Below are 25,152 nucleotides of genomic sequence, written 5' to 3'. Positions count from 1 at the left end.
GTTGGCGGTGCGGCACGGTGTCAAATGCAGCAGAGAGATCTAATAAAACTAGAGCTGCTCTGCTGTCGGCATCCAGGCACTCCCTAATCGCCTCCGCCACCTCGACCAGAGCTCTCTCAGTGCTATGAGAGGCCCTGAAACCCGACTGGGCGGGGTGGAGGGCGCCAGAAGTCTCCACAAACTATGAGAGCTGCTTGTGAGCGGCCTTCTCACACACCTTAGCCACAGCCTGGAGGAGGGAAATAGAGCGGTAACTAGCCAGGGTAGCAGGATTTAATGTAGGTTTTTTCAACAAAGGGAAGAGTTTTGCTTGTTTCCACTCAGGCGGGACCATTGCGGGACCATTGCCGTCAAGAGGGACAGATTGACTATTTTGTTGACTTCCGGATTAAGCGATTTAAGTATTGCCAAAGTGTCTGCCAGGTGGATAGTGGTAAATGTAGTCAAACATGGGTGGACTGGATCAGAGTTAACGGCTGTCTGATGTGAATGAATCACCTGCAGTTGAATGGCAGTCCCGAAACTATCCTGTATGGCTTGAATGTTATCAATAAAAAATCCCGAGAGCTGCTCACACCAATCGTTCTGCGCATGGATTCAGGAAGCTTTGAACTTTTGCAAATATTTCTTTTGAATTATTTTTAGATTGGACAATGCGCTCTGCAAAGAAGTGGCCTTTGGCCAACTTAACCATGGAATAATAATTGTTCTGAGCCTTCCTGAGCGCTATTTTAGCTAGGACACAATATGCCTGTCTCCAACAGCGCTCAAGCTTTTTACAGGATGTTTTTAGTTCTTTTAATTTCTTTAAAAACCAGGGTTGGGACTGAGATTTTCTCGCTCTTTTGTGACCCAGAGGAGCAGAGAATTGCTTCACTGCTCTGGCCACCCAAGTATTAAATCTGTCCACCGCTTCCAACAGGGTCCCAAAGGTACCCAGGCTGGTATCTGCCAAAATTCTGCCAAAGGCATCAGGCTCAATACGGGGAGGGGATCTAGCCTCGAAAGTCTTAGTGGAAGAATGGGATAGCTCAATGGTCCAAGAAAATGTAATTAAGAAATGATCAGACCAAGAGACAGGGAGGGGATCTTGAACTACTAAAGGGAAGTTGGAACAGACCCCATCAATGGTTTGTCCCCCAATATGAGAAGGAGAATTGACCCATTGAGTCAAATGGGCCAGATCCAGGGACTCATAAAGAGCGCGTGTGTCGGAAGCCTCTCTACAATCAAAGTGAAGATTAAAATCGCTGCGCAATAGATAGTTAGAATAGTGTAGGGCTCTAGGCACGATTGCTTCTTCAAACGTTTTTAGAAAAGATTTCGGTAGTCCCAGGGGACAATATAACAACGTGGCTCCCAATAAGAAATGCGGAGAAATAGTAAGGGAGAAATCCAACCCTTCCCCCTCCCTAAAATCCTGTGCATGTCCCAGAGTAAGGGTCAAATTTTCCCTATAGTTTACCGCAACCCCTCCTTCTATGCCTGTTTTGCGGTCGACCCTGGCAATTTTATACCCAGCCAGGACAGCCAAGGCGATGACTGGAGCTAAACACCCATTAAGCCAGGTCTCTGTTATAAATAACAGATCTTACTGGCTATCTACCAACAACTCGAAGATGTCATGAGCATGTTTGGTCATGGACCGCGCATTAATCAGAGCCGCTTGAATACCTTGAACAGACAAAAGGGCAGGAGGTGTGTAACTGGGTATGGGCATCGGGCTCACAGTATGGTTAAAGTGGTAATTACAAGTCGGACAGATGCTATCCATATTATCCAGCACCACCCAAACATGACCACACTTACTCCTAGATGCACCAATCAACCCCAATTTCTCTCTGCTCCAGAACCTGCGTGCAGAAGGCACGTTCGGTGGAAAACAGGCAGCATGGCTGGCGCTGGCTGCTTCCGGGATGCTGACGGGCGCAGCCGAGTTTGCCTTAGGCGCGCCAGCGGCGCATCCGAGCAGTGCCCAAGATGGCGGCCTAGGTTGTGCTTCCAGGATTCCAGTGTTTGAGTAGTGCCAAATGCAGGTAAGTGGTCAATTAAAAAAAACAAGTGATGTCAACTTCATAAAAGCAATAGCAGCAGTAAATTAAAATAGACTAACAACATGATCACATCAATTTAAAACTAGCAGCACAGAGACAGCAAGAGCGGGTGGCGGCAAAGTCGCTATTCACCCAACACCAACACTCCAGCCCTGGGGAAACAAGAGCTGACTCCCCTCTCACCTAAGGCCTATACACTATATGATGAAATTTCCACACATTACCGTTTGTGTGCTGTACGCTTTTATCAGTAAAACTGTATGTGTTTGCAAATGTAATGCCTTTTCAATCGAAGATGCGTTGTCTGTAATGACAGTGAACTACCACACCATGCATATTCCACTTTACCCCTCTAAACTCAACACTACTCTGCAACACTTCAAGACACTGCGCTTTACTCTGCACCACTCCACACTATGCCACTCCATACTGCGTCACTGCACTCTAATTTACTTTCATTCGATGAGACTCCACTCTACCCTATGCCAATGCACTCTACCCCACATTACTCTGCTATGCACCTCTGCTCTATACCCCACACTACCGTACTATGTACAGCTGCACTCTTCGCCACTGCACTCTACGCTAATCCAATATTAGCCCTGCTAATCATATACCCTGCACTGCTGCACTCTGATACTTAAATCTATGCCACTTAACTCTACTCTGAAACAATCTACTCGCCAGTCTATTCCAATCAGTGCCATTTCACTCTATGCCACTCCACTCTACTCCATTGCACTCTACCCCCTGCACCAATCCACTCTAGCCCGCTGCACTCTGTGCCACCCCACTCCGCTGCACTCCACGCCAATGCACCCTACACCACTTTACACAAAACCAATATACTTTATGCCACTGCACTCTACACCACCTATTCGGCACAACTACCCAGTACGCCAATACACCCTACAACACTCCACTCTAGACCACTGGACTCTATCACTTTACTCTGCACCACTCTATGTCTCTTTACTCTGCACCACTCTACGCCACTGCACTCTACACAATGCATTCTACACCATTGCACTCTGGGACACTCTACTCTGCAACACTGCACTCTCTGACACTGAACTCTACGCCACTGAACTCTACACCATTCTACTCTAAGCCACGCTAATATACTGTGCACCACTCCACTGTGGCACTGCAATCTATGCCTCTCTACTCTACTCTACTCGCTACCACTCTACCCCACTCTACGTACCACTGCACTCTTTGCCACTGCACCACTGAACTCTGCACCACTCTACTCCAATGTACTCTACGTCACTGCACTCTGAGACACTCTCCTCTGCAAGACTGCATACTACGCCACTCTACTCTATGCCACTGTACTCTACCCTGCACCAATCAATTATATGTCATTCTACTGTATGCTATGCCAATTCACTCTACGCTACTATACTCTAAACCAATCTACTGGGCATCACTCATGGTCCTCTATTCTGCAACACGGCACTCTACGCCACTGCACTCTACACCACTTTACTCTATGCAACTCTACTCCACACCTCTGCATTCTACCCTGCACCACTCCACTCTAAGCACCCTCTGTCTACTCTAAAACAATCTACTTCTCACCACTGCACTCTACACCACTGCACTCCACTCTGCACCACTGTACTCAATTTCACTGCACTCTACGCCAATGGACTCTACACCACTTTACTCAGAGCCAATGCACTCTACTCCAATCTACTCTGCAACACTGTACCTTACGTCACCTCATTATAGTCCACTCTATGACACTCCACTACACCTCATGATACTCCATTCTATGATGCTGCACTCCATTAAACTGTATTCCACACTACTCCACTCTACGCCACTCCACTCTATGCCACTCACTCTGACACTCTATGCAATGCCGCTCTATGCTACTTGACTGTACAACACTATACTCCATTCTAACTCCACTCTACAACAATCTACTCTGCTCTACGCCACTCCACTCTACTTAACACCCTCTACGCCACTCCCTTCTACACCACTCCATGAGACTCTATGCCACTCCACTATACAACATTCTACTCCACTCGGACACCAATCCACTCTTCCCCTTTACTCCCTCTACACTCCATAACACTCTACAACATTCTACTCTATGCTACTCAATGACACTCCACTTCACGCCACTCAACTTTGCACTACACCCCTCTACACACTCCATGACTCTCTATGCCACTTCACAACACTCCACTCTACTCAACTTTACAACTCCACTCTCTTTTACCCCACTAACGTTTAGTCATGTCAATGTAAAACATGGCTAAACATATTTGCAAAGGCAATAGCTCTTGCATAAGCGAGACGTATTGGCTTTGCTAATGGTGTTGTCTCCCGATTGTTAGTGGATCTGGGGAATTAACCAAAGGTGAACACTACCTGTGACACTCCCTTAGGGTCCAATTCTTATACAACCAATTTTCTCTGCAGTTGGCTGTATTCCGGTGAATCCTGTACCTGTCCTCCGTAGTGTTCCAGAGCATGCCGTACCTGCAAGTAGCTAAAAACTTGCGATTTATGCAGTTGGAACGTTTCCAACAATTCTGGATAGGGCTTCATATGTCGATGGGAAAACACAACTCCCAAGGTCGTCATGCCAATTAAGTCCCACCCACGAAACCCTCCTGATTTTGTTATGTGCTCCAACAATATACCTCTCCATAAGAGGGTATATTTTGTCAGCCTGACATGCCATTTTATGTGTTTTAAGGCTTTGTGCCAGCTCAAACGCGGTGGTTTTGTGATGGCTGGTAGTCTATAGGGGAATCCTGCATAGCCATTAAATCGTAGTTAGTTTCCTATATTATCTAGTTTTAGCATGTAAGTGGGGTTTTGCGGAGACCCATAGAGCCAATTCTTAATAACAATAAGTTGAGAGGCACATTAATTTAATGCATGTCAGCCTAGCTTAAAACTGCATTTTACATCCCTTAGCTGCATTTAGCAATTGCAACTCTGTGGACCTTCTTATCCCAGAGGAACTCACTTATCCGAGACTGGAGTTTTCTTAAAAATGTAGGCGGGAGTATACATAGGTAATTCTGAAGGACGTATAAAAATCAGGTAAGTGCGATCATTTTAAATAGAGCTCCTCTCCCTATGATGGCCACGAGGTCCATCTTTAATGTTCATCGTCAGATTCTTAAGTACAGGAAGTATGTTTAGTTCCCATCTCTATCCGAGACTGTGCGATTTCCATTCCCATATATTGGAAGTGGTCTCCTGCCCGTTTCATACTCGCCAACTCTTGGCTTCTAGGGTGTTCCCTAGCTACGTGTAGATTAATGTTTTTCCTAGTTAACCCTAATACCCGATGTCTCTCCATATAGCACCCTGATATTCATGATACAAGGGTTGGACTGAAAGAAGCATACCGTCCGCGTATAAGGATACTCTGTTCTTGGCCCTTTTAGCTTTATATAAGCTATAGTTTGTCGGAAACCCTCCCCCATTTGTCAGCAGACAAGTCTGCATCGGTACATCTGAATGCTATGTGCAATAGCAGTATCTGTACATTCCATAGTTACTAGAAGTTGCATCTGCATACTCATTTTGTAACAGGTTGGAAAATTCTGAAATATAAACTGCAAAGTTTCAAGAATATTCTAAGTCATTAAGAAAATGGAGAGTTTGTTAAAAGGATTTAAGAAATCTGTAAGACTGCCTTTTTAAAACATATAGATCTATTCGTATTAAAGTGCTTTTGAATATTTATTCAAATGATAGAGAAATGCTGCACAAGTTTTGAAATGATAATTTAGTGAATCCCTACAGGAAAGACTATTTCCTGATTGCAAGCACTTTAGCAGTCGCACTGAGAGCTTAAGTAAACTCATAACCTCTCGGAAATAACATTTACATACAAATGCCGTTTTCATCTCAAGAATCAAACATTGCACGTATGTAGCTGGCTAGCTGGGCGGGTTTGTCGGGAGGGTGGTAGTCTATCTGATTACCTGAGACAGAGGACTGTTGATCTGAAGCTGACATAGTTACATTAGCCTTGCTATGTCACATAAAAGTTTTAGACTAAGTAAATTATTATTATTATTATTATTATTATATGAAACTTATAGCGCGCTCAGCTTACCCAGGGGCATCCCGGCGCGAAACAGACCAAAAGGAGAGGCTCAATCTAATCACTACTGTGGGAACAAATAGGTCTTGAGAAGTTTCCTAAACAGTAGGATCTTGGGCTCTGAGCGAATCTTAAGGGGCAACGAGTAAATAGAGTGTCTTATGTCACATACAAGTTCTAGTGTTGTGTATGATGTATGATGTTGTGTATGATGTAACTCTGTTCTCGGCACGGACCTTTGATTCTGACCATATTCTAGAGTCCTGGGTCCGCTCGTGCCTCGTTTGAACAGTTAGAAGTTTGTTCCTGAAGGTGTTGGATGCTTTCCAGTGGTGCTGCATTTTGTACCAATAAACTACATTTTCGTTCAGTTCCTGACTACTGGATTCACTTAACAATCTTGGCGACGATCTGGGACACAGCACCACCACCATACGAATCTACATGTGCATTTAAAAGATGCCACAAGCGAAAATTATTTTAAAAATAAAAAATTAAGAGTATCAGATAATCATACAGGTTTTTTGCGTAAACGTTTTGCATCAGAAAAATGAGGGACAGGAAGTTTACTTTGTACGCGGACATTGTTAGAATCATCAAGAAGAATGTTATCAGGTAAATGAACCACTTCTGTTCAACTAGTACTCTGTAAACTATTATCTTTGTTGCTAACATCAATGACACTATCATTGACCATATCTTCAAAGTCAAAATCATACTTGGGTGCAGACCGTTCCTTTTTATATAATTTTTCTTCACCTTTGAGCACAGCAATTCTACTTATGTTCCACACTTTACTATTAGAAAGTCTCACAGAATTTTTTTAAGACATCTTTAACAACAAAAGGCCCCATAAACTGACTCTCTCCTTTACGTACCTTTCAAGGTTTTTTCACCTTCGTAAGCATTCCAACTTGAATAAAGGGATCGGGACCCATTCCTTAACTCGTTCGACGCTCATGACGAGCTCAGCTTATTATGAGGCACAGTGGAGCTATGCTCATGACGAGCTCAGCTCGTCATAAACGCCGCGGAACGGCCATACAGGGATAATCCTCCTCTTGTGGGGGCGTTCCATTGAGTGGGCAGAGTCGTGACGAGCTGATCTCGTCAGGAGCACAGTTCCACCGTGCAGCGTGACGAGCTGAGATCGTCACGAGCACTGCGGTGCCGCGCGCGGCCCCTTTCCCCCCGCACCGCACCGGTTAAATCCAATTTACGCTTATTAACAATGTGGGATCTTGCCATTCTTTTTTTGACCATGTTTAAATCAACATGGCTCTTGGAAGACGTTAGCAACCAAGACGGATTACTTTAACCTCAGTAAATAGAGTGTTGTGATATCCTTGACGCACAAGAGGGGCAGCGACATGTACCTGGATGAGGCACTGCAATGGCCTTCCCGCGTAGCGTATGCTTCTTTTCCAGTCCTTGCTGCTGGCTCTTCCTGCCATGGCTTCAAACTCTGAGGGGGTGTACCAGTTTTCACCATGTCTCACACAGCGGCCCCGGCCCCCTAAAGACAAACACAAGGAACCCCATCCATTAGGAACATTTCAATCAGGCATATACAGCACATAGGCTTACCACAAACTTATAAACCCCCCCAACCTCGCAAAGTTTCTTGACATGCGCCATTTCTTCCTGTGGGCTAGCCAGAACATAGATAGATCACAGCTCTCTTGTGCAAGTCTATGAACAGGGTGGTAGGGCAGCTGTGAACTGACACAACCTTACTTCACCCCAGAAAAGCTATAGTGAAGGTGGGCCGGGGTCGCTGAGTGGACAGCAGTCTGGCCCCCTGCTGGCAAATTGGAAACATGGGAGTGGGACAGCCGTGAGCAGACCCAGCCCTCATCCATTCTCAATTCTACGGCGGTGCCAGAGGCCATGACAGCCCACAGCCCTCCGGCTGCCTCTGCAGAAAATGCGCACATCTCCACAGAGCAGCCTGGATTCAGACACCTCACTTAAATTCAGGCAGGAAATATTCGGGGACTCTCATGGCGCTGCATGGTATTGAGGAAGGCGCTACTACCAATAAATGTGTAATTTTGATTAAAACTGAGGTTTCTGCACAGGTCTTTCTCAAAGTGGGAGTTTGGTGGTCAGAAGGGCAAGTAGTATAACATTTTGCTATTTTCTTCAATCCTCAATTATCACAATTATACGGGAAATTATGAAATAATGGAGAGGGCCCTCTCCCACTCCATAACCGCTGTCAGTGGGGACATTGGCACCCTTAAGTCTCACGCCATGCCTATATCATGGGCATGCAATAGTAAAGAAGACTCCCCACCTTTCCCAAGGGTGATAGGTGTAGCATTGAACTCCCACCCCCCAACCTCTAGCTTGCCCAAGTGGGAGGCAGACTAAATTCAGAGCCCCTGAGCGGGGCAACTAACAGCTTCTCCACTGCCTTGTGTGCATGTGCAAAATAGGGCAGCGGGACAGATACAACCTGTTGTGGTACTACTTTGCCATTATAAAAATAAGAGGAAATAAGGGGCGGTCACTAGTGATGTTGTTTCTGATGTAATGCGTGACAAGAGGTCATGAGCAGTTCACTGGGGGCGAGTAATGGTGGAGCAGCCACCCATAACTTGCGAATCTAATCACTTTTCCATCAAAACCGTAACTTAATTTTAACTGTGTTTTTTTTCCCGGGGCATTCTTAAGACTTTCTAAAACCACACTCCCTGCCACAAAATGCATGCGTCCATGATGCTGGATTTCTGTATGGACAGTGTTGGACTTGGCCCTTTCTGCAGGGTCATCCCCAAACTTTTTGCCTTCACCCTCCTATTTTCTGAAACCATTTTTGTGGCTTTGACCACTTTGCGCTTTTTACCACTCTGCGCTCTTTGCCACTGTTAACCACTGCTGTGCTCTCTCCTTATAACACAGTAAAATTGGCTTACACCCAATTGGCACATTTAGTTTACTTATAGGTCCATAGGAAAATGGTACTACCTGTACCGAGGCTTGTAAATTAAATGCTACTAGTATGTCTACAGCAATCATTGTGCCACCCACTGAAGTATCCCTTTAAACGTGTCTCAGGACTGCTATTGTAGCCAGTATCTGCAGTTAAAATGCTATTTAGTCCTGGCAAAATAAGCCTTTTGCCAGGCCTTAACCTTCCTTTTAAATACATATAAGTCACCCCTAGGGTATTTTATCTTTTATTTATGAAGTTTTATACAGCACAAATATGAGCAAAATTTTAGTGTCAGAGAGCTGTACACCTCCAGTGCCGGAACAGAAGGTGACTGATTACCACACGTGTATTGAAGGAGATAGAGCGGGGAACGAGGTAGAAGCCCCAGAGTGGGTATTAAGAAAGGAATTTGCGTCCCAGCAACTTCTGAATCGAAAGCAAGTAGTGAAGCGATATACCTTGGATATTGACATATGATTTAAACTAGGTTCTGCCCGCAAGGCATCTGGACTTTATTCATCAAGTTTGTTTCCTCACCCTTGTCCTGAGGAGGCCAAGATATATATATGAAGGCTGAAACGCGTCAACGTCGACAGGTTTTGACAAGAGGAGTCCGACTATAATTGATCCATCTCTTGACCATTGAATGCACATTTTTAATGGAGAGGAAAAAACTTCTTTTACTCCTTTTAACTGTTTTTAATTTTTTTATTAGGAAATTATGGTTTTGAATCGAGATACTTTATGCACAATCCTCTCCAGGCTTATTTATTGTACTGACTCTAGCAAATCTGCTGTGCACTGGTTGATCTTCTTAATTAAGTGATTTGCTTGCTTGCATCTTTTGTTTGTGCGCCTTTTTTGTGTCACTATTGCACTTGCACTTTTTCCGAATCAAATGGCGCACTGGCCTGTGTAGTCAAATTTTCCCTGTTACCACAGATGTTGTATGTTAACTTCTATATCCTTGTTTGGCGTGTTTTAACTTTACAATGTTATGGTTTTGATTGTAATGTATACATACTTTTATAGTCTTACTGATCGAAATAAAGGTCTTTGAACTGTAATTAACCCTTTCGATGCTGATGACGAGCTCAGCTCGTCATCACCCACGGGTGTCGTGTGCTGATGACGGGCTGAGCTCGTCATGACAGCAGCAAAATGGCAATTTGCAGCACAGCGCAAAAATCCCCGCAGCAGCCATGTGGTTAAGGTCTTTAGAGGGGTAACAACCTTGTGTGGATGTAAGACGACCTCTAAGTGTATTTCCTTTATTTAATAGGCAAACACTGTTTTTTCAATCAAGTGGGTAGAAGGAACCTATTTTTCGTGTTGTTTTGTGATCTGTATATATTTGTTGTTTATATATATGTTTGTATGTTCGAAAAGATAATTTCAAAATAACGATGATCAAAAAACAAATACAACAATAACTAAAATTACGTAAAAAATTTGTCTGTGGTATGTGATATGTTGTTTAGAATAAGGAACATGAACTAACGCTAGGACTATGTACCGGTAATAAGGTAATATGAAGTTCCCTATGTAAGTAGATATAAATATATCTTTCACTCCTTGTCATTTTTCTTCTTGTACTACCTTTGTGTAGTACTTTTGCCCAGGTATAGGAGGGTAATTTGGGTAAACCCCTTATATTTTTTCAACATATCTACACCTAATAAATAGCATCAAATTTACAAAGAACAAAATATAGAATATACAGCATGAAAAGATAATACCAAGAGACATAGTGAAAAAAACAGCATAGAAATCAAATTGGCATGGATAGTCGCCTCAGATAGGAAGGAGATTATTCAGTAGTCTCATTTTTTCTTCGGTTTTGAAAAGAGTGAATGAAGGGATGGTCCTGATCTCTGGGGGAAGAAGTTCCAAATTCTTGTGGCAATTCCAGAGAAATATCTCTTATATGGTTTCTTTTTGTGAATTTTTTGGGGTTTCAGTAGTAGGGAGCATGTACTACAACGAGAAGCTCTATTCCTTCTTGATAGAACCAGTTTTTGAGCCAGGTAGCGAGGAGTGTTGTGGTGGATGGCTTTGTACGTCATGCATGCTATTTTTAGGTGGATCCTAGATTCATAAGGTAGCCAGTACAGTGTGTGGAGGGCTGGAGTAATGTGATAAATTTCTTTACGCCTGTGATGAGCCATGCAGCCGCATTGAGGGTAGACCTCAGGGGTGCTAGTTTTATTTTTGGTGTGCCAACGAGGACAGCGTTCCCATAGTCAAGTTTGGAGATCACGAGAGCCTGAACCGCTATCTTAAGATCTGCATTGGGCACGAAAGGCTTTAGTTTTCTTAATGGAGATGGAAATTGGCCCCTCTGGTTGTGGAGCTGATGTGGTTCAGCATGGAGACATTGTGTTCTAATGTTATTCCTAGGGATTTGGGTGAATCAACGATATGTGGGGTACAGTTCAAGGCGGTGAGTAGTGGGAGCCAGTCTTTGATTTTAGAGGTGGGGTTGGGAGGTGAGATTAATAGGAATTCTGTTTTGCGGGAGTTAAGTTTGAGGTGGTTAAGTGTTAACCAGTGTTGAGTTTTGTTCAAGATGTTATTGAGAATGCTGGTGTTGTTAGGGGAGGTAATCCTCATGCACAATTGTGTATCATCAGCATACATATGATAGGAGATGACCCTATATAAGCCACAGGCCAGGGTGCAGTGGATTAAAAAAGTTGGGCATGTACTTTTAAGTTTTACATGCCCTGGTAGAGAAAAATACTTACATTCATTTTACACTACTGCAAGGGCTGCTCCTCCAGAAGGATAACATTGGAGTTGCCTTATTATATTCAATAAGTAATAACTTTTCAATGGCAAGCAGGTAGAAATGTCAAGTTGTAATTTAATACCCTCTTTAATAGTAAAGTTTTTAAGTCACAATTCTGATAATCCCACTTTTAGAAACCTGGCATTTTCTTGTCCCAAACATTTGGTGCCTGCAGCCTGTACCCTGAGTCACATGACCAGGTGTAACTGGCAGTTGGGCTTTTTGTACTGCTCCCAGACATAGAGACAAAGGGGGAATAGGTGTTAGCAGGATGGGCCATTGTTGACTTGATGCGGGGAAGACCTGTCATCTATGAGACTTTCACATCACAAAGGCTCTGCCTGAGCACACTGACAAAGGGTTTGACACCAGTCTTTTGGCAGGAAGGCGGGAAATTCCAGACACCCTTAGGGGTGGAAACCTCCAGAACCTTCTCCTACTTCAAAAGTGGGCACCAGATATAAACAAAGGACCCTTAGGCCCAACTCTTCAGTACCCTTCTGTACCTGTGAAAGACTCAGAAAGACTGCTGTGCTACCCTGCAAGATTAACTTCTGATCTGCTGCCCTTCTTCCTGAGTAGGAAGAACTGAACCTGCATCTTAAATCCAGGACCACCAGTGCGACTCCAAAGGCTAGTTGGATGCCTGCTGATCAAAGCCTCAAGGGCAGAAAAGACTAGAACCACCTTGAACCTACATCTGGATTCTCCCTACTGCGAGTCCTGCCCCCCAAGTGGTGCCACACCAGTCCTTGATCCTTGGAAGTGGGCTTAATAGTGCTCTGCCAGCCCAACTGTGGTCTCTTCAGCAGAACCGACCAAGTACGACTCATCGCAGCACAACCTCGATACAGAACCACCACTGGACGACGCATCCTCAACGCAGGACCTCTCACTGCAACCCCACAGGTCCTCAGAAACGTCACTGTGTGAGGCATCCCCGACACAGGACCTCGCAGCTGCTACTGCATGGCACATCCGTGGCTCAATGGTTAGAGCGGCAGACCCTGATTCAGAGGTCTGGCCCGAACCAGGGTTCAATTCCCGCCTCGTCGGGTCTTGGGCTCAATTTCCCCGGACCTGATAACTCTCGCCTCGGTGCCTATTCTGATCATGGGTCCCACTCTGCAACTCTGGGCAATAGCTTGCTTAATCTCCACAATGGCCCCAACAGCGCTAGGATGCCTGGCTTCACCTTGGGGGTGCCCAGGAGTGGGCACTTCAAAGGGAAAGGCCAGGAAGGGTTCCACAGAGGTATGTGCACAGCGCCTTGAGACCCTTTTGGGGGTGATTCGTGCGCTATATAAAAAATATAAAAAAAGCACTACCAAGGTTCTCTCAATGCTCCACAGTCCAGATTTAAGGTACTTTGTTCAGCGGCCTGTAACTAGCCTGTGCTTCATCGCGGTCAACCGGAACTTTTGGCTTTGTACTCGTTTGGCGCAACCAGATAACCACAGTTGGAGCTTGATGCGTCTAAGCACTGGCTTCACTTAAATCTTAAATCTTTTAAAATTACATATCACTGGCCAAAATCCATGGTTACGGGCAACAGTCTGAGCTTATAGCTAATATCCCCACCCTACATAGTGACCTCTTCACAAATCTCAAATCAATATTTGTTAAGAGTATTACACCTAGTACTAGAAGTAAAAAGCTGAGAACCCACTCTTGGTTTGACAGTACATGTAGACAGGCCCAAAAAGTGTTGCATACAGCCATAAAATCCAGAGTGCAGGAAACAATACGTAGCTGTAGGGCCACATATAAAGCTGCCCAGATCTCGGCTAAGAGGAATTGGGATGAGGCACGTTGGAGGGAACTGCTGGAGGCATGTCAGGGCAATAACATGATCAAATTCTGGCACCATCTTAAATGGGGCAATCGCCCTCAAGATGTTGTCCCCTCTAATTTTGTGGAGCCAAAGGAATGGGTCATGTATTATGGCAATCAATTTGAAGTGAACTGTAACATCACTGTCACTGTGCCACCTATTATCTGTGAGGATGCCCTGTTTTTTACCCCAATAGAAGTAAGGACAGTCTTAAAGGCTATCCCGGGTGGCAAGGCATCGGGTCCCGACAGCATTCCGGCAGACCTGTTCAAACAGGATCAAGACCTCTGGGTCCCCTACATTACTTTGTTAGCCAACGCTTTGGCGAAAGGAGCAAGTGTACCGGAATCGTGGTTGGGGGCAGAGATCCTTCCTATCTATGAGAAGGGCGATCGCTCTGTTCCGGCTAATTATCGACCCATCAGTCTTATCGATGCGGTTCAAAAGATTGTGGCTCGTCTTCTTCTAGGTAGAATCCAGTGCTGGATATCAGACTATGATATTTTAACGCCCTCACAGGCAGGTTTTCGTCCACACATAATTACCCTAGAACAGGTATTTAGATTTATGTTATTATATTGGAAGGTGGTACTTTTAGGGGGGGGGTCTCTTGTTTGCGGCCTTTGTTGATCTTAGGTCCGATTTGGATTTAGTGCCGAGGACCAAGCTGTGGGAAGTCCTATTGGGGCTGGGTATGCCAAAAGAGCAGGTGGCTTTACTTATTAACATGCACGCGAATACATACGCTAAAGTCAGATGGGGTAAGCCAGGTGAGGTTACTGATAGATTTGAGGTCACCAAGGGGGTTAGACAGGGGTGCGTCTTGGCTCCCACCCTGTTTTCACTGTTTATTAATGGGGTGACCAATTATTTCTCTAACTTTCCGACGGACGCGCCCTCTCTTGCTGGGAGGAAAATTCCCCTCCTCATGTTCGCTGACGATACACTCATTATTTCCAAAACGAGGCAGGGCTTACAGTCAGCACTGTCTCGTTTTGAGCTTTTCTGCAGCGAGCATGAGTTGGAGGTGAATGCTAGAAAGACCAAATGTATGGTTCTACGGGGCTCTAGAGCTGTTAAGGCAAAGGTAACAATGAGTGGTGTTATTTTGGACCAAACAGAGGTCTTTACATACTTGGGCGTTACGTTGAGTGAGAACCTAAGTTGGAAGCCTCAGATGGACCTCTTGTCCCTTAAACACGCCCAGCTTGGGGGTGCTATATTGAAGGAGCACTCCAATTCTCTAACTAAATCCCTGGCACCCCTGGCCAAAATCTATGGTTCAAAACTAATTCCTTCTATTCTATATGGTGCAGAACTGTGGGGTTACAGTGATCTATCAATATTGGAGGTAGCTCAGAACAAGTTTCTCAGAATAGTCACTGGCCTCCCTCAATCCACGCCTTGCCTCCCCCTACAGTATGACTGGGAATTAATCCTATAGAGGATGTAGGTCGGTATAGACCACTGGCGTTTTGGCGGCGCCTGTGGACTACACCTGAACTATCCATGTATGCTGAGGCTATTCTTGAGGTAAGGGGCATGGAGGGGGCCTATAGGGTTCCATGGTTCTCATTCCTTAGAGTGCTACTGAAGGATCTAGGATTGGAGGACCTTTGGGTAGACCCAGCTAGTGCCACCTTCCCATCCAAAAAATCCTTAAAGAAATGTACTGGCGCAGGATCATGGAGAAGAGACCATCTTTAGTGTTGGGTTCTACAATGACTTCGGTTTTTCTAGTTATTAAGGATGTCCCGAGATATGAAGATTACTGGGACATAATAACCAAGTCAAACGACCGGAAACTGAATCATCAACTGAGAGTGGGCTCGCTATCTGTGAGTGGGCTAACACACTCTTGGAATCCAGAAAGTAGTGACAAATGTCCTTTTTGTGTAACGGAAGTAGAAAATATTGAACATCTACTATTCTGCTGTCCAAAGTATTCACTACCCAGAAGAGTCTGGTTAAGACCAGTATGTTGTTGGTTGGGCACTAGATCTGCTATTGCTGCCAGTAGGATTTTGAAAACGGACTCTACTGCCTTTATTGTCATCGGTGTGGCAAAGTTCATTAGCTGATTCAGAAAAGGGGGTGGTGATGAACAGAGTGTCTGAATTAAGCAGACCACTCTTACCCAGTCCAAAGATCAGGGCTTGATCCATCACCGTTTTTTAGCTCACTGCACCATCCCAGCTCAGAACTTGGCTATATGCAAATTAGTCTGACCCTGGCCCAGTGCATCATGGGAACAGGGCAGACCAAACTACCAAGGGCCAGGGACGGACTGATTTGCATATAGCCAGGTTCTGAGCTGGGATGGTGCAGTGAGCTAAATAACGGTGATGGATCAAGCCCTGATCCTTGGACTGGGTAAGAGTGGTCTGCTTAATTCAGACACTCTGTTCATCACCACCCCCTTTTCTGAATCGTTTTTGGCCACTATAGGTGTGGCAGGGTATACTCAGACATGAGTCCCTTGCTCACTGCACCATCAGGATTCAAGCAAGCCGGGCCGACGACGGCTGAAATGCCAGAAACCGGTCCCCGGAAGCTTGTCTCCTTTCTGGTGAAGAATTGGCTTGGTAGTTTAGTCTGCCCTGTTCCCATGATGCACTGGGCCAGGGACGGACTGATTTGCATATAGCCAGGTTCTGAGCTGGGATGGTGCAGTGAGCTAAATAACGGTGGTGGATCAAGCCCTGATCCTTGGACTGGGTAAGAGTGGTCTGCTTAATTCAGACACTCTGTTCATCACCACCCCCTTTTCTGAATCGTTTTTGGCCACTATAGGTGTGGCAGGGTATACTCAGACATGAGTCCCTTGCTCACTGCACCATCAGGATTCAAGCAAGCCGGGCCGACGACGGCTGAAATGCCAGAAACCGGTCCCCGGAAGCTTGTCTCCTTTCTGGTGAAGAATTGGCTTGGCAGTTTAGTCTGCCCTGTTCCCATGATGCACTGGGCCAGGGACGGACTGATTTGCATATAGCCAGGTTCTGAGCTGGGATGGTGCAGTGAGCTAAATAACGGTGATGGATCAAGCCCTGATCCTTGGACTGGGTAAGAGTGGTATGCTTAATTCAGACACTCTGTTCATCACCACCCCCTTTTCTGAATCGTTTTTGGCCACTATAGGTGTGGCAGGGTATACTCAGCCATGAGTCCCTTGCTCACTGCACCATCAGGATTCAAGCAAGCCGGGCCGACGACGGCTGAAATGCCAGAAACCGGTCCCCGGAAGCTTGTCTCCTTTCTGGTGAAGAATTGGCATGGTAGTTTAGTCTGCCCTGTTCCCATGATGCACTGGGCCAGGGACGGACTGATTTGCATATAGCCAGGTTCTGAGCTGGGATGGTGCAGTGAGCTAAATAACGGTGATGGATCAAGCCCTGATCCTTGGACTGGGTAAGAGTGGTCTGCTTAATTCAGACACTCTGTTCATCACCACCCCCTTTTCTGAAAAGTTCATTAGCTGGGCCTGGTCTATACGTTCCCGCAACCTTAGTCACTGAGTCTTAGCTTTTACGTAATCTGTTTTGTAATTGTGTATTGTCGTATAGTCATGGTCTTTTTCTGTCCAATTTAATGCTGTTTTACCCAGGTTTTAACGTGTATTGTATTTATTGTCTTAACCTTTTTATGAAATGTATTTTATGCTGGTTGTATATTGTCTTTTATGATATATATATCGAAATAAAGACCTTTTTGACTGACTGACATATCTCCGGCTCTAGTGATTGGATTTTTGTTGTGTTGTTATCAAAAATTTATTTGATTTTGCACTATTTTGGTGTGGGTGTTTTCTTGTGTTGTATTTTCACTTTATCACTTTTTGAAGTGCTGCATAAATACTTTACACATTGCATTTAAGTCAAGTCTGACTACTTTGTGCCATGCTACCAGAGGGTTGAGCACAGGTTAATTTGGGGTTTGCTTGTGTTCTACACTGACAAGAATTGAGTTGCTACTTGAGTAGGATTTCACCCTCCTCAGCCAGTAACCAAATTTCCTACAGACAGGAGTGCTACATATACAAACCAGGCCCCATGCTATAGTGCTGAACCTCAGCAGTCCAGAACTCCATCTTGGAATGCGCCTTCTGCCTTCAGCAAAGATGTGTCACTCAAAAAGAGCTCAATACTTTGGAAAGTAGAGATTACCAGGTGCATTCAAAGTCATTAGATTCTTGTAACATTAGTCACAGGTTACTTTATCGGGTAAGAATGGCCCATGGGGGATAGGGGCATGAGTGAAAATAATGATAGGTTTGATTGAGAGAGAGCACCATTTTGAGCACTTCATGCCCTCAAATATATGCATGAATAATGAATCTAAAAGGGGGCATATCTGAGGCTGTGTGGCTGGAGAGGACAAAAATCGAATAAGGTGGATACCTTACATAGTTAAATAAATTGGTGACAAACGCAGCCTAATAAACACTTATAAAGGCATGTAATTAGGAAGATTCCCTTCGTAATCTAAGATCTATTGCAAGTCGGCGTGTCAATGAAATGATCAACATCCCAAAGTCTTTGTAATCTTCCAGGAAGATTGAACAAACATTAGCAAAGCCAATAGGACTGGTATGGCACGCTGGTGCTCTAGTTACGAATATGCTACTTACCAGTATGCATCTGTTCTTGGCATGTAGGGCTGCTGACATTCATATCTGTGCATAGATCGCCGCCTAGTGTTGGGTCCGGATGATCGCACATTGTTGTCCTGGAAGAGTCTTCGAAGTATCACGAGATAGGTGGCTCCTCCCCTGGACTACAGTGCGCATGGGCATCGACTCCATCCTCAGATTGTTTTAGCCATTGTGGCAAAGATGGAGTGAAACTCTGTGAATGATGACCATGCTAGAAGTATGTGTGAATGCTGCAGCCGCTACAGGTGCCGGGGAGGAGGGCGGGCGATATGAATGTCAGCAGCCCTACATGCCAAGAACAGATGCATACTGGTAAGTAGCATATTCGGTTCGAGGCATGTGGGCTGCTGAATTCATATCTGTGTATAGAATACATAGCAGTCCCTCCATTAACGGCGGCCGCCTGTGCCAGCTGCAGCAGTTTGGAAAAGTGTTTTTAGAACAGCCTGCCCTACAGCTGCCTGCTGTTTGGAGTGCACATCAACACAGTAGTGTTTTGTAAATGTGTGTGTGGTAGACCATGTGGCTGCTCTACATATGTCTTCCAAAGGAATATTTCCAAGGAAAGCCATGGAGGCCCCCAACTTCTGGGTGGAGTGGGCCCGCGGTGGAATGGTGAGAGTGCGCTTGGCTTTCTGATAGCAGATCTGAATACACTTAACGATCCACCTGGCTATACCAGTCTTGGAAATGGGGTTGCCTTTGTGTTGTGGCGAAAAGGCAACAAACAGTTGTTTAGTTTTCCTAAAATCTTTTCTCCTATCAATGTAGTACATTAAGGCCCTCTTGACGTCAAGTGTGTGGAGCATCCTCTCCGCAACCGACTCTGGATTTTGGAAGAACACAGGGAGTTCTATAGTCTGGTTGATATGGAACTGAGAAACTACCTTAGGAAGGAGCTTAGGGTTGGTGCGAAGCACCACCCTGTTGGAATGAATTTGAATAAATGGCTCTTGGATAGTTAGTGCCTGGAGTTCACTAACTCGTCGTAGCGACGTAATCGCTATCAGGAAAGCCACTTTCCATCTCAAGAACTGAATCTCGCATGAATGCAGTGGTTCGAAAGGGGGACCCATCAGCCTGGTGAGGACCACATTCAGGTTCCACTCGGGAGCTGGTGGTGTCCGCGGATGAATGACTCGTTTGAGTCCTTCCAAAAAGGCTTTAATGACAGGCACTCTGAAAAGGGAGAGGTGCTGTCTGTTTTGGAGATAAGCAGCCATTGCGGACAGATGTATACGAATGGAAGCATAGGCCAGATTACATCTGTACAGATGTAAGAGATAACAAATGATGTTCTGAATAGAGGCATCCAGCGGGTTAATGTTGTGGTCTGCACAATAAATGACAAACCGCTTCCATTTCGCCGCATAGCATGCTCTGGTGTTGGGCTTCCTTGCCTCCCTGATTATGTCCATACAGTCAGGAGGTAAGTTGAGGTAGCCAAACTCTAAGACCTCAGGAGCCAGATCGCCAGGTTGAGCGGTTGCGGATCTGGATGCTGAATGTCGCCATGGCTCTGCGTCAAAAGCTTGGGTGTGAGGCGCAGCCTTTGATGCGGTACCACGGACAGTTCCAGAAACGTGGTGTACCATGGTTGGCGAGCCCACGTTGGAGCAACCAGGATGAGAGTCATCGAGTGCTGCTTCAGCTTGCGTGCCACCAGCAGTATTAGAGGTGCTGGGGGAAAAGCGTACGCAAATTTGCCTGACCAGTTCATCCATATCGCATTGCCCTGCGACTGTGGTTGTGGAAACCTGGCAGCAAAGCTTCAGCATTTGGCGTTTTCCTTTGTGGCAAACAGGTCTATCTCTGGATGACCCCACCTTAGGAAGTACGGGTGGAGTACTGATGGATGCATCTCCCACTCGTGCATTTGGTGGCTGTACCTGCTGAGCAGGTCCGCCATCTGATTGTCCTTGCCAGATGAGACAACTGTGGAGAGTGTGTACCTCCCTGCTTCTGGATGTAGTACATGGCCGTCATGTTGTCCGTCCGGATCAACACGACTTTGTTGCATAGATGTACCTTGAATGCTTTCATTGCCATAAAGATAGCCGTCAGTTCTAGAACATTGATGTGCATCTTCCTTTGCTGTGGTGTCCATAGTCCCTGCACAGTGTAGTGGGGTACATGAGCTCCCCAACCCTGGAGAGAAGCGTCCGTCGTCAGAATGATCTGTGGCACAGGCTCCTGGAACGGTCGTCCCTTGCAAAGGTTTTGTGGATTCCACCAATGCAGAGAGTTGTATGCACGGCCAGTCACCAACACTAGGTCTTTCAACTGTCCGTGAGCCTGAGTCCACTGACGTGCTAAGCACTCCTGAAGCGGACGCATATGTAGTCTGCATGAACACTCGTGCAGGAAGCGAGTGTTGAGGTCTGAATTTCTGTATCAGCGATTGAATGCTGCTGACCCTCACTGAATTTGGCTGTGCTGTGGCTGCCAGAGTGTTTATCGTCGCACCCAGATACTGCCGTATGTGGGCGGGTTGCAGGTGGGACTTTGGGTAATTCAGTGAGAATCCCAGATCGTGAAGAAGGTGAATGGTGTGGGACATGTGGGCGGCACACTGCTGGGCTGACTTTGCCTGGATGAGCCAGTCGTCCAGATAAGGGTAGACGTGAATGTTTTGTCTCCGTAGGTGTGCCCCCACCGTCGCCAGGCACTTTGTAAACACCCTGGGTGCCGTGGTGACTCCGAAAGGTAGAACCTTGAACTGGTAATGTTGGTTTTGGATGGTGAACCGGAGGTATTTTTTGTGTGACCGGTGCAGCGGAATATGCAAATACGCATCTTTTAGATCTAAAGTTGCGAGAAAATCCCCCTGACTGAGCAACGGTAGGACTTGCTGCAGTGTTAGCATGTGAAAGTGCTCCGACAGAATGTACTGATTGAGGGGTCTGAGGTCCAGTATGGGTCTGAGGGACTCGTCCTTTTTTGGTATCAAGAAGTACAGTGAGCCTTCTTGGATGAGCATCTCAGCTGCCTCTTTGTATTCATCTGGCAGGTGCTTTAACAGGGTCTCAAGTGTGTCATAGTGTGCCCTGTCATACCTGGCTAGAAGTGCCTGAGTGTTTGAAATGCGCCAGATATTGGCCGCTTGAGCTGCCACCCTTTTCCCTGATGCCTCAAACACCTTAGATTCTTTATCTGGGGGAGGAGCATCACCCGTTGTTTGTGAATTAGCCCTCTTCCGGGCATTAGAAACAACAAGAGAGTCCAATGGCAACTGTCCCTTAATGTAAGTAGGGTCTCCAGGCGCCGGTTTGTACTTCTTTTCAATTCTGGGGTTTATCACCCTGGCTCTTGTAGGCTCCTTAAAGATTTCCCCAGCATGCTTCAAGACACCCTTTAACATAGGCAGAATCTTGACAGTCCTCTCTGAGACGGAAAAGGTGTCAAAAAGAAAGTCTACTTCAATGGGGTCAGCATGGAGCTGGACGTCATGATTCTTAGCTGCCCTTTCAATGAGGGCATTAAATGCTGCCGAATCCTCAGTAGGCGAGGTTTTCACAGCATACCCTTGAGTGTCTGGGGTAGAGTGAGGATCACCTGGGTCAGCAGCAGCTGCCCAGGGTTCATTGGTATCATCTGGATCAGTGTATACAGGATAACTGTATTCATCATTATCACCTACCCCAGTGTCCACATCTGAATAAGTGGGTGAGACATCATGGCCACGTCGCGATACCGGTTCTACAAGAGCAGGTGTCGAAGTAGAATCCTTTTTCTTCATCAGTGGAATTTTATAGGACTCCATTGGCTGTTCCGGGGCGATTTTCCGCTTATAAAGAGAAAGTCTGCCTGTCTCTGCATCGATAAACTGTTCCTGTTGCTCTTCCAACGAGGATTGTCGATGCTTTATGGCCGGGACCACAGTTGTTGACTTCGGCACCGAGGACACCTTCTCGGGCACGTCGGTGGCCATTTTAGGGGCGAAAGCCTTCGGCACCACTTTCGGCGGCAGCGTGAAGTGGATGGGCGTTGACTTCTTCTGAGGTTTATCAGCAGGCTTCGAAGGTGGAGGATCTTTAGGCCCGACACTTGAGGCCTTGTCCTTGATGCGCTTTAGGGAGTCTGCCACCTGCTTCGAGAATGAGGCGGACGGCTGCGTCGACTCAACGGAATCCTTCGAGGCACCACCAGGCGTGGACTCGTGGGTCGTTCCGCTCTTGGCCTTGTCTTGTCGACGCGGAGGCTCAAGAACCTTCGGATCAGCGAGTCCTTTGTCGGTGTCGACTGTCTTCGGCGCCGATTTGTTCGGGTCGACTGCCCTGACCTTTGCCTTCAGCGCGCTAGACTTCGTCTCGACGCCTTTGAGCTGTTTTTTCAGGTCGATAACGCTCTTCTGCTTCGTCGGTGCCGACAGGTCCGAGGACTTCGAGTCGACCAAAGCAATACGCACTTTCGGTTTCGATGTAGGCAGCAGTGCTTTCACTTGCGTTGAGACCGGAGCTTTTACTTTCGATTTTGATTTCGCAGGTTGCGTCTCCTTAGTAATGTCCGAAGCCGAGCCCGAAGGCGGGGCCGTAGAACTTATTGGAAGATCTTGGGTAAGGCCTAGTGGCGATCCCTCGACCTCAGCCTTATGAAGCGTTTCGGCCCCAATGTCAGTTTGCGTGCTTAGCTCCTCGCTCGAGCTATCTTCCATGGCCCCAAAGGCCCCGTCGTCGTCTCCTACCTCGTCGATGACTTCTTCCGCTTCGAGTATTTCAACATCCGCGTGGTAGTTGGAGTCGACCTCCGACGCGGGATTCAACAGGTTCTCACGAACCTCCAGGTCTGCTCCTTCATCATCCCCGGCATCGAAGATGTCCACAGGCTCCGGCGCAGTCTGCTGGGATTCCTTGCGCGCATCGCGTCGATGCAGAAGTGTCTTCTTGGATCGAAAACGGGAACAAGCCATGCAGGTGGCTTCATCATGATCCGGCGACAGACACTTGTTGCACACCGGGTGGACGTCGATGTGGGGATACTTGGAGTTGCACACGGGACATCTCTTGAACGGGCTCCGTTCCATGATGGTTCGTCGATAAGGCCTCTGGCGTCGACCGGGCCTTCAGCGTCGAAAAGCACGTGGCTCTCCTGGAAATCCGGCTCAGAACTGAGCTGGAAAGAACAGGGCACCGAACGCAAGACTATACCGACGAAAAACTAAAGGCCTTTTGGCCTTAAGAAAAATTTTATATCGATTCCGACTAGAGTGAACCAATATACATCCGAACACAATGGAGGAAAAAAACAATCTGAGGATGGAGTCAATGCCCATGCGCACTGTAGTCCAGGGGAGGAGCCACCTATCTCGTGATACTTCGAAGACTCTTCCAGGACAACAATGTGCGATCGTCCGGACCCAACACTAGGCGGCGATCTATGCACAGGTATGAATTCAGCAGCCCACATGCCTCGAACATTTTTATATCGCAAGCATGTGCCACAAAAGTTTTCAAAAAAGCAGTGCCACCTACTGGTAGCTATATGCGTGTTTTAAACATGTTAAATAAATAAAAATATCCATCACATAATATTTTAAAGAAACAGTGCAGATGCTTCCCTGCAGGCAGGTGTACTTAGAACAAGTAAACATTCTTTTTGGTTTAAAGAAAAGGCGCTACTGCATAACTGTAACATGACATAGTTTAAGGATTTCTAAAACAAATAAAAAAGGAAGGATAAAAGAAAAAATGGAAGATTAAAATATTATTTTACCATCCTTTACACTTCTATTTAGGCCAATGTGCCTGTGTGATTAGGGAAAATGCTGTCAACTCACCGAACAAGACAGCCAATGACTGATGGAGCTCACCTATTGCCCCATAACGTGCTGGACAGAAGCAAAACGTAAAAGATAGCTGGAGAGACCAATGGGTGAAGATGTCTAATCCAAAGCCCATTTATGTACTTAATATCTGTGCATATATACACACTTTATGTGTGTGTGTATATATATATATATATATATATATATATATATATATATATATATATATATATATATATATATATTAAAAATCGGTAAGGTTATAAATTAAAACCTCAAAACTACTCAATACACTAGCTATGGATAACTTAGCATGGTATAACTCTCAAAGCTGGCATGCAAACCATGACATCAAAACAAATGCTCTTGGCTTCACCCTCGAAGTAACAGATGCAATTACAGCAGTCATAAGTAACGCCACCAGTCATATTATAGCTCACATTACCATTAACAATACTAATGAGATGATTATGAATATTGTTAGACCGGTCAGCCTTAGGGTGGTCTTCCCACAAATGTTTTGCTTACTCCCCTCCTGCGTTGCTGAATTTATTTTTGTTGGCTTTAAGACTGTGCATTTTACCACTGCTAACCAGCGCTAAAGTGCTTGTTCTCACTTCCTAAAAACCATGCTAAAATTGGCTTACACCTTATTGGCACAATTAATGTACTTATAAGTCCCTAGTAAAGTGGTTTACCATATACCCAGATTCAGTAAATTAAATTCTACCAGTGGGCCTGCAGCGCTTATTAAGCCACCCACATAAGTAGCCCCTAAAATGTTCCATGTTCCATTGCAGCCTGTATGCAGCGTCAGTCTGCTAATTAGACTTGGCAAAATAAACCCCTCGCCAGGCTTAAAACTACATTTTTTTATTACATGGAAGTCACCCGTAATGTAAGCTCTAAACAGCCCAAAGGGCAGGGTGCACTGTATTAAAAAAATTTGGCATGTAAGTTTTACATTTCCTGGTAGTCAAAAATACACAAATTATTTTCTACTACTGTGAGGCATACCTCTCCCATAGGT

The 25,152-nt window shown here is 45.7% G+C and overlaps 1 protein-coding gene across 1 annotated transcript in view; it reads right to left on the bottom strand.

Annotated features, from left to right (window-relative positions):
- DEAF1 (DEAF1 transcription factor) overlaps positions 1-25,152 on the bottom strand; it is a 420,279-nt gene that overhangs the window by 224,897 nt on the left and 170,230 nt on the right. The window contains exon 5 of the mRNA XM_086957772.1: positions 7,518-7,657. Coding sequence (XP_086813898.1) covers positions 7,518-7,657 — 140 coding nt within the window. The remainder of the gene's footprint in view (positions 1-7,517; positions 7,658-25,152) is intronic.

Source organism: Lissotriton vulgaris, chromosome 2_1 (genome assembly GCF_964263255.1).
Source record: "Lissotriton vulgaris chromosome 2_1, aLisVul1.2, whole genome shotgun sequence".
Lineage (NCBI taxonomy): Eukaryota > Metazoa > Chordata > Amphibia > Caudata > Salamandridae > Lissotriton > Lissotriton vulgaris.
This window is presented reverse-complemented; position numbering and strand designations above follow the sequence as displayed.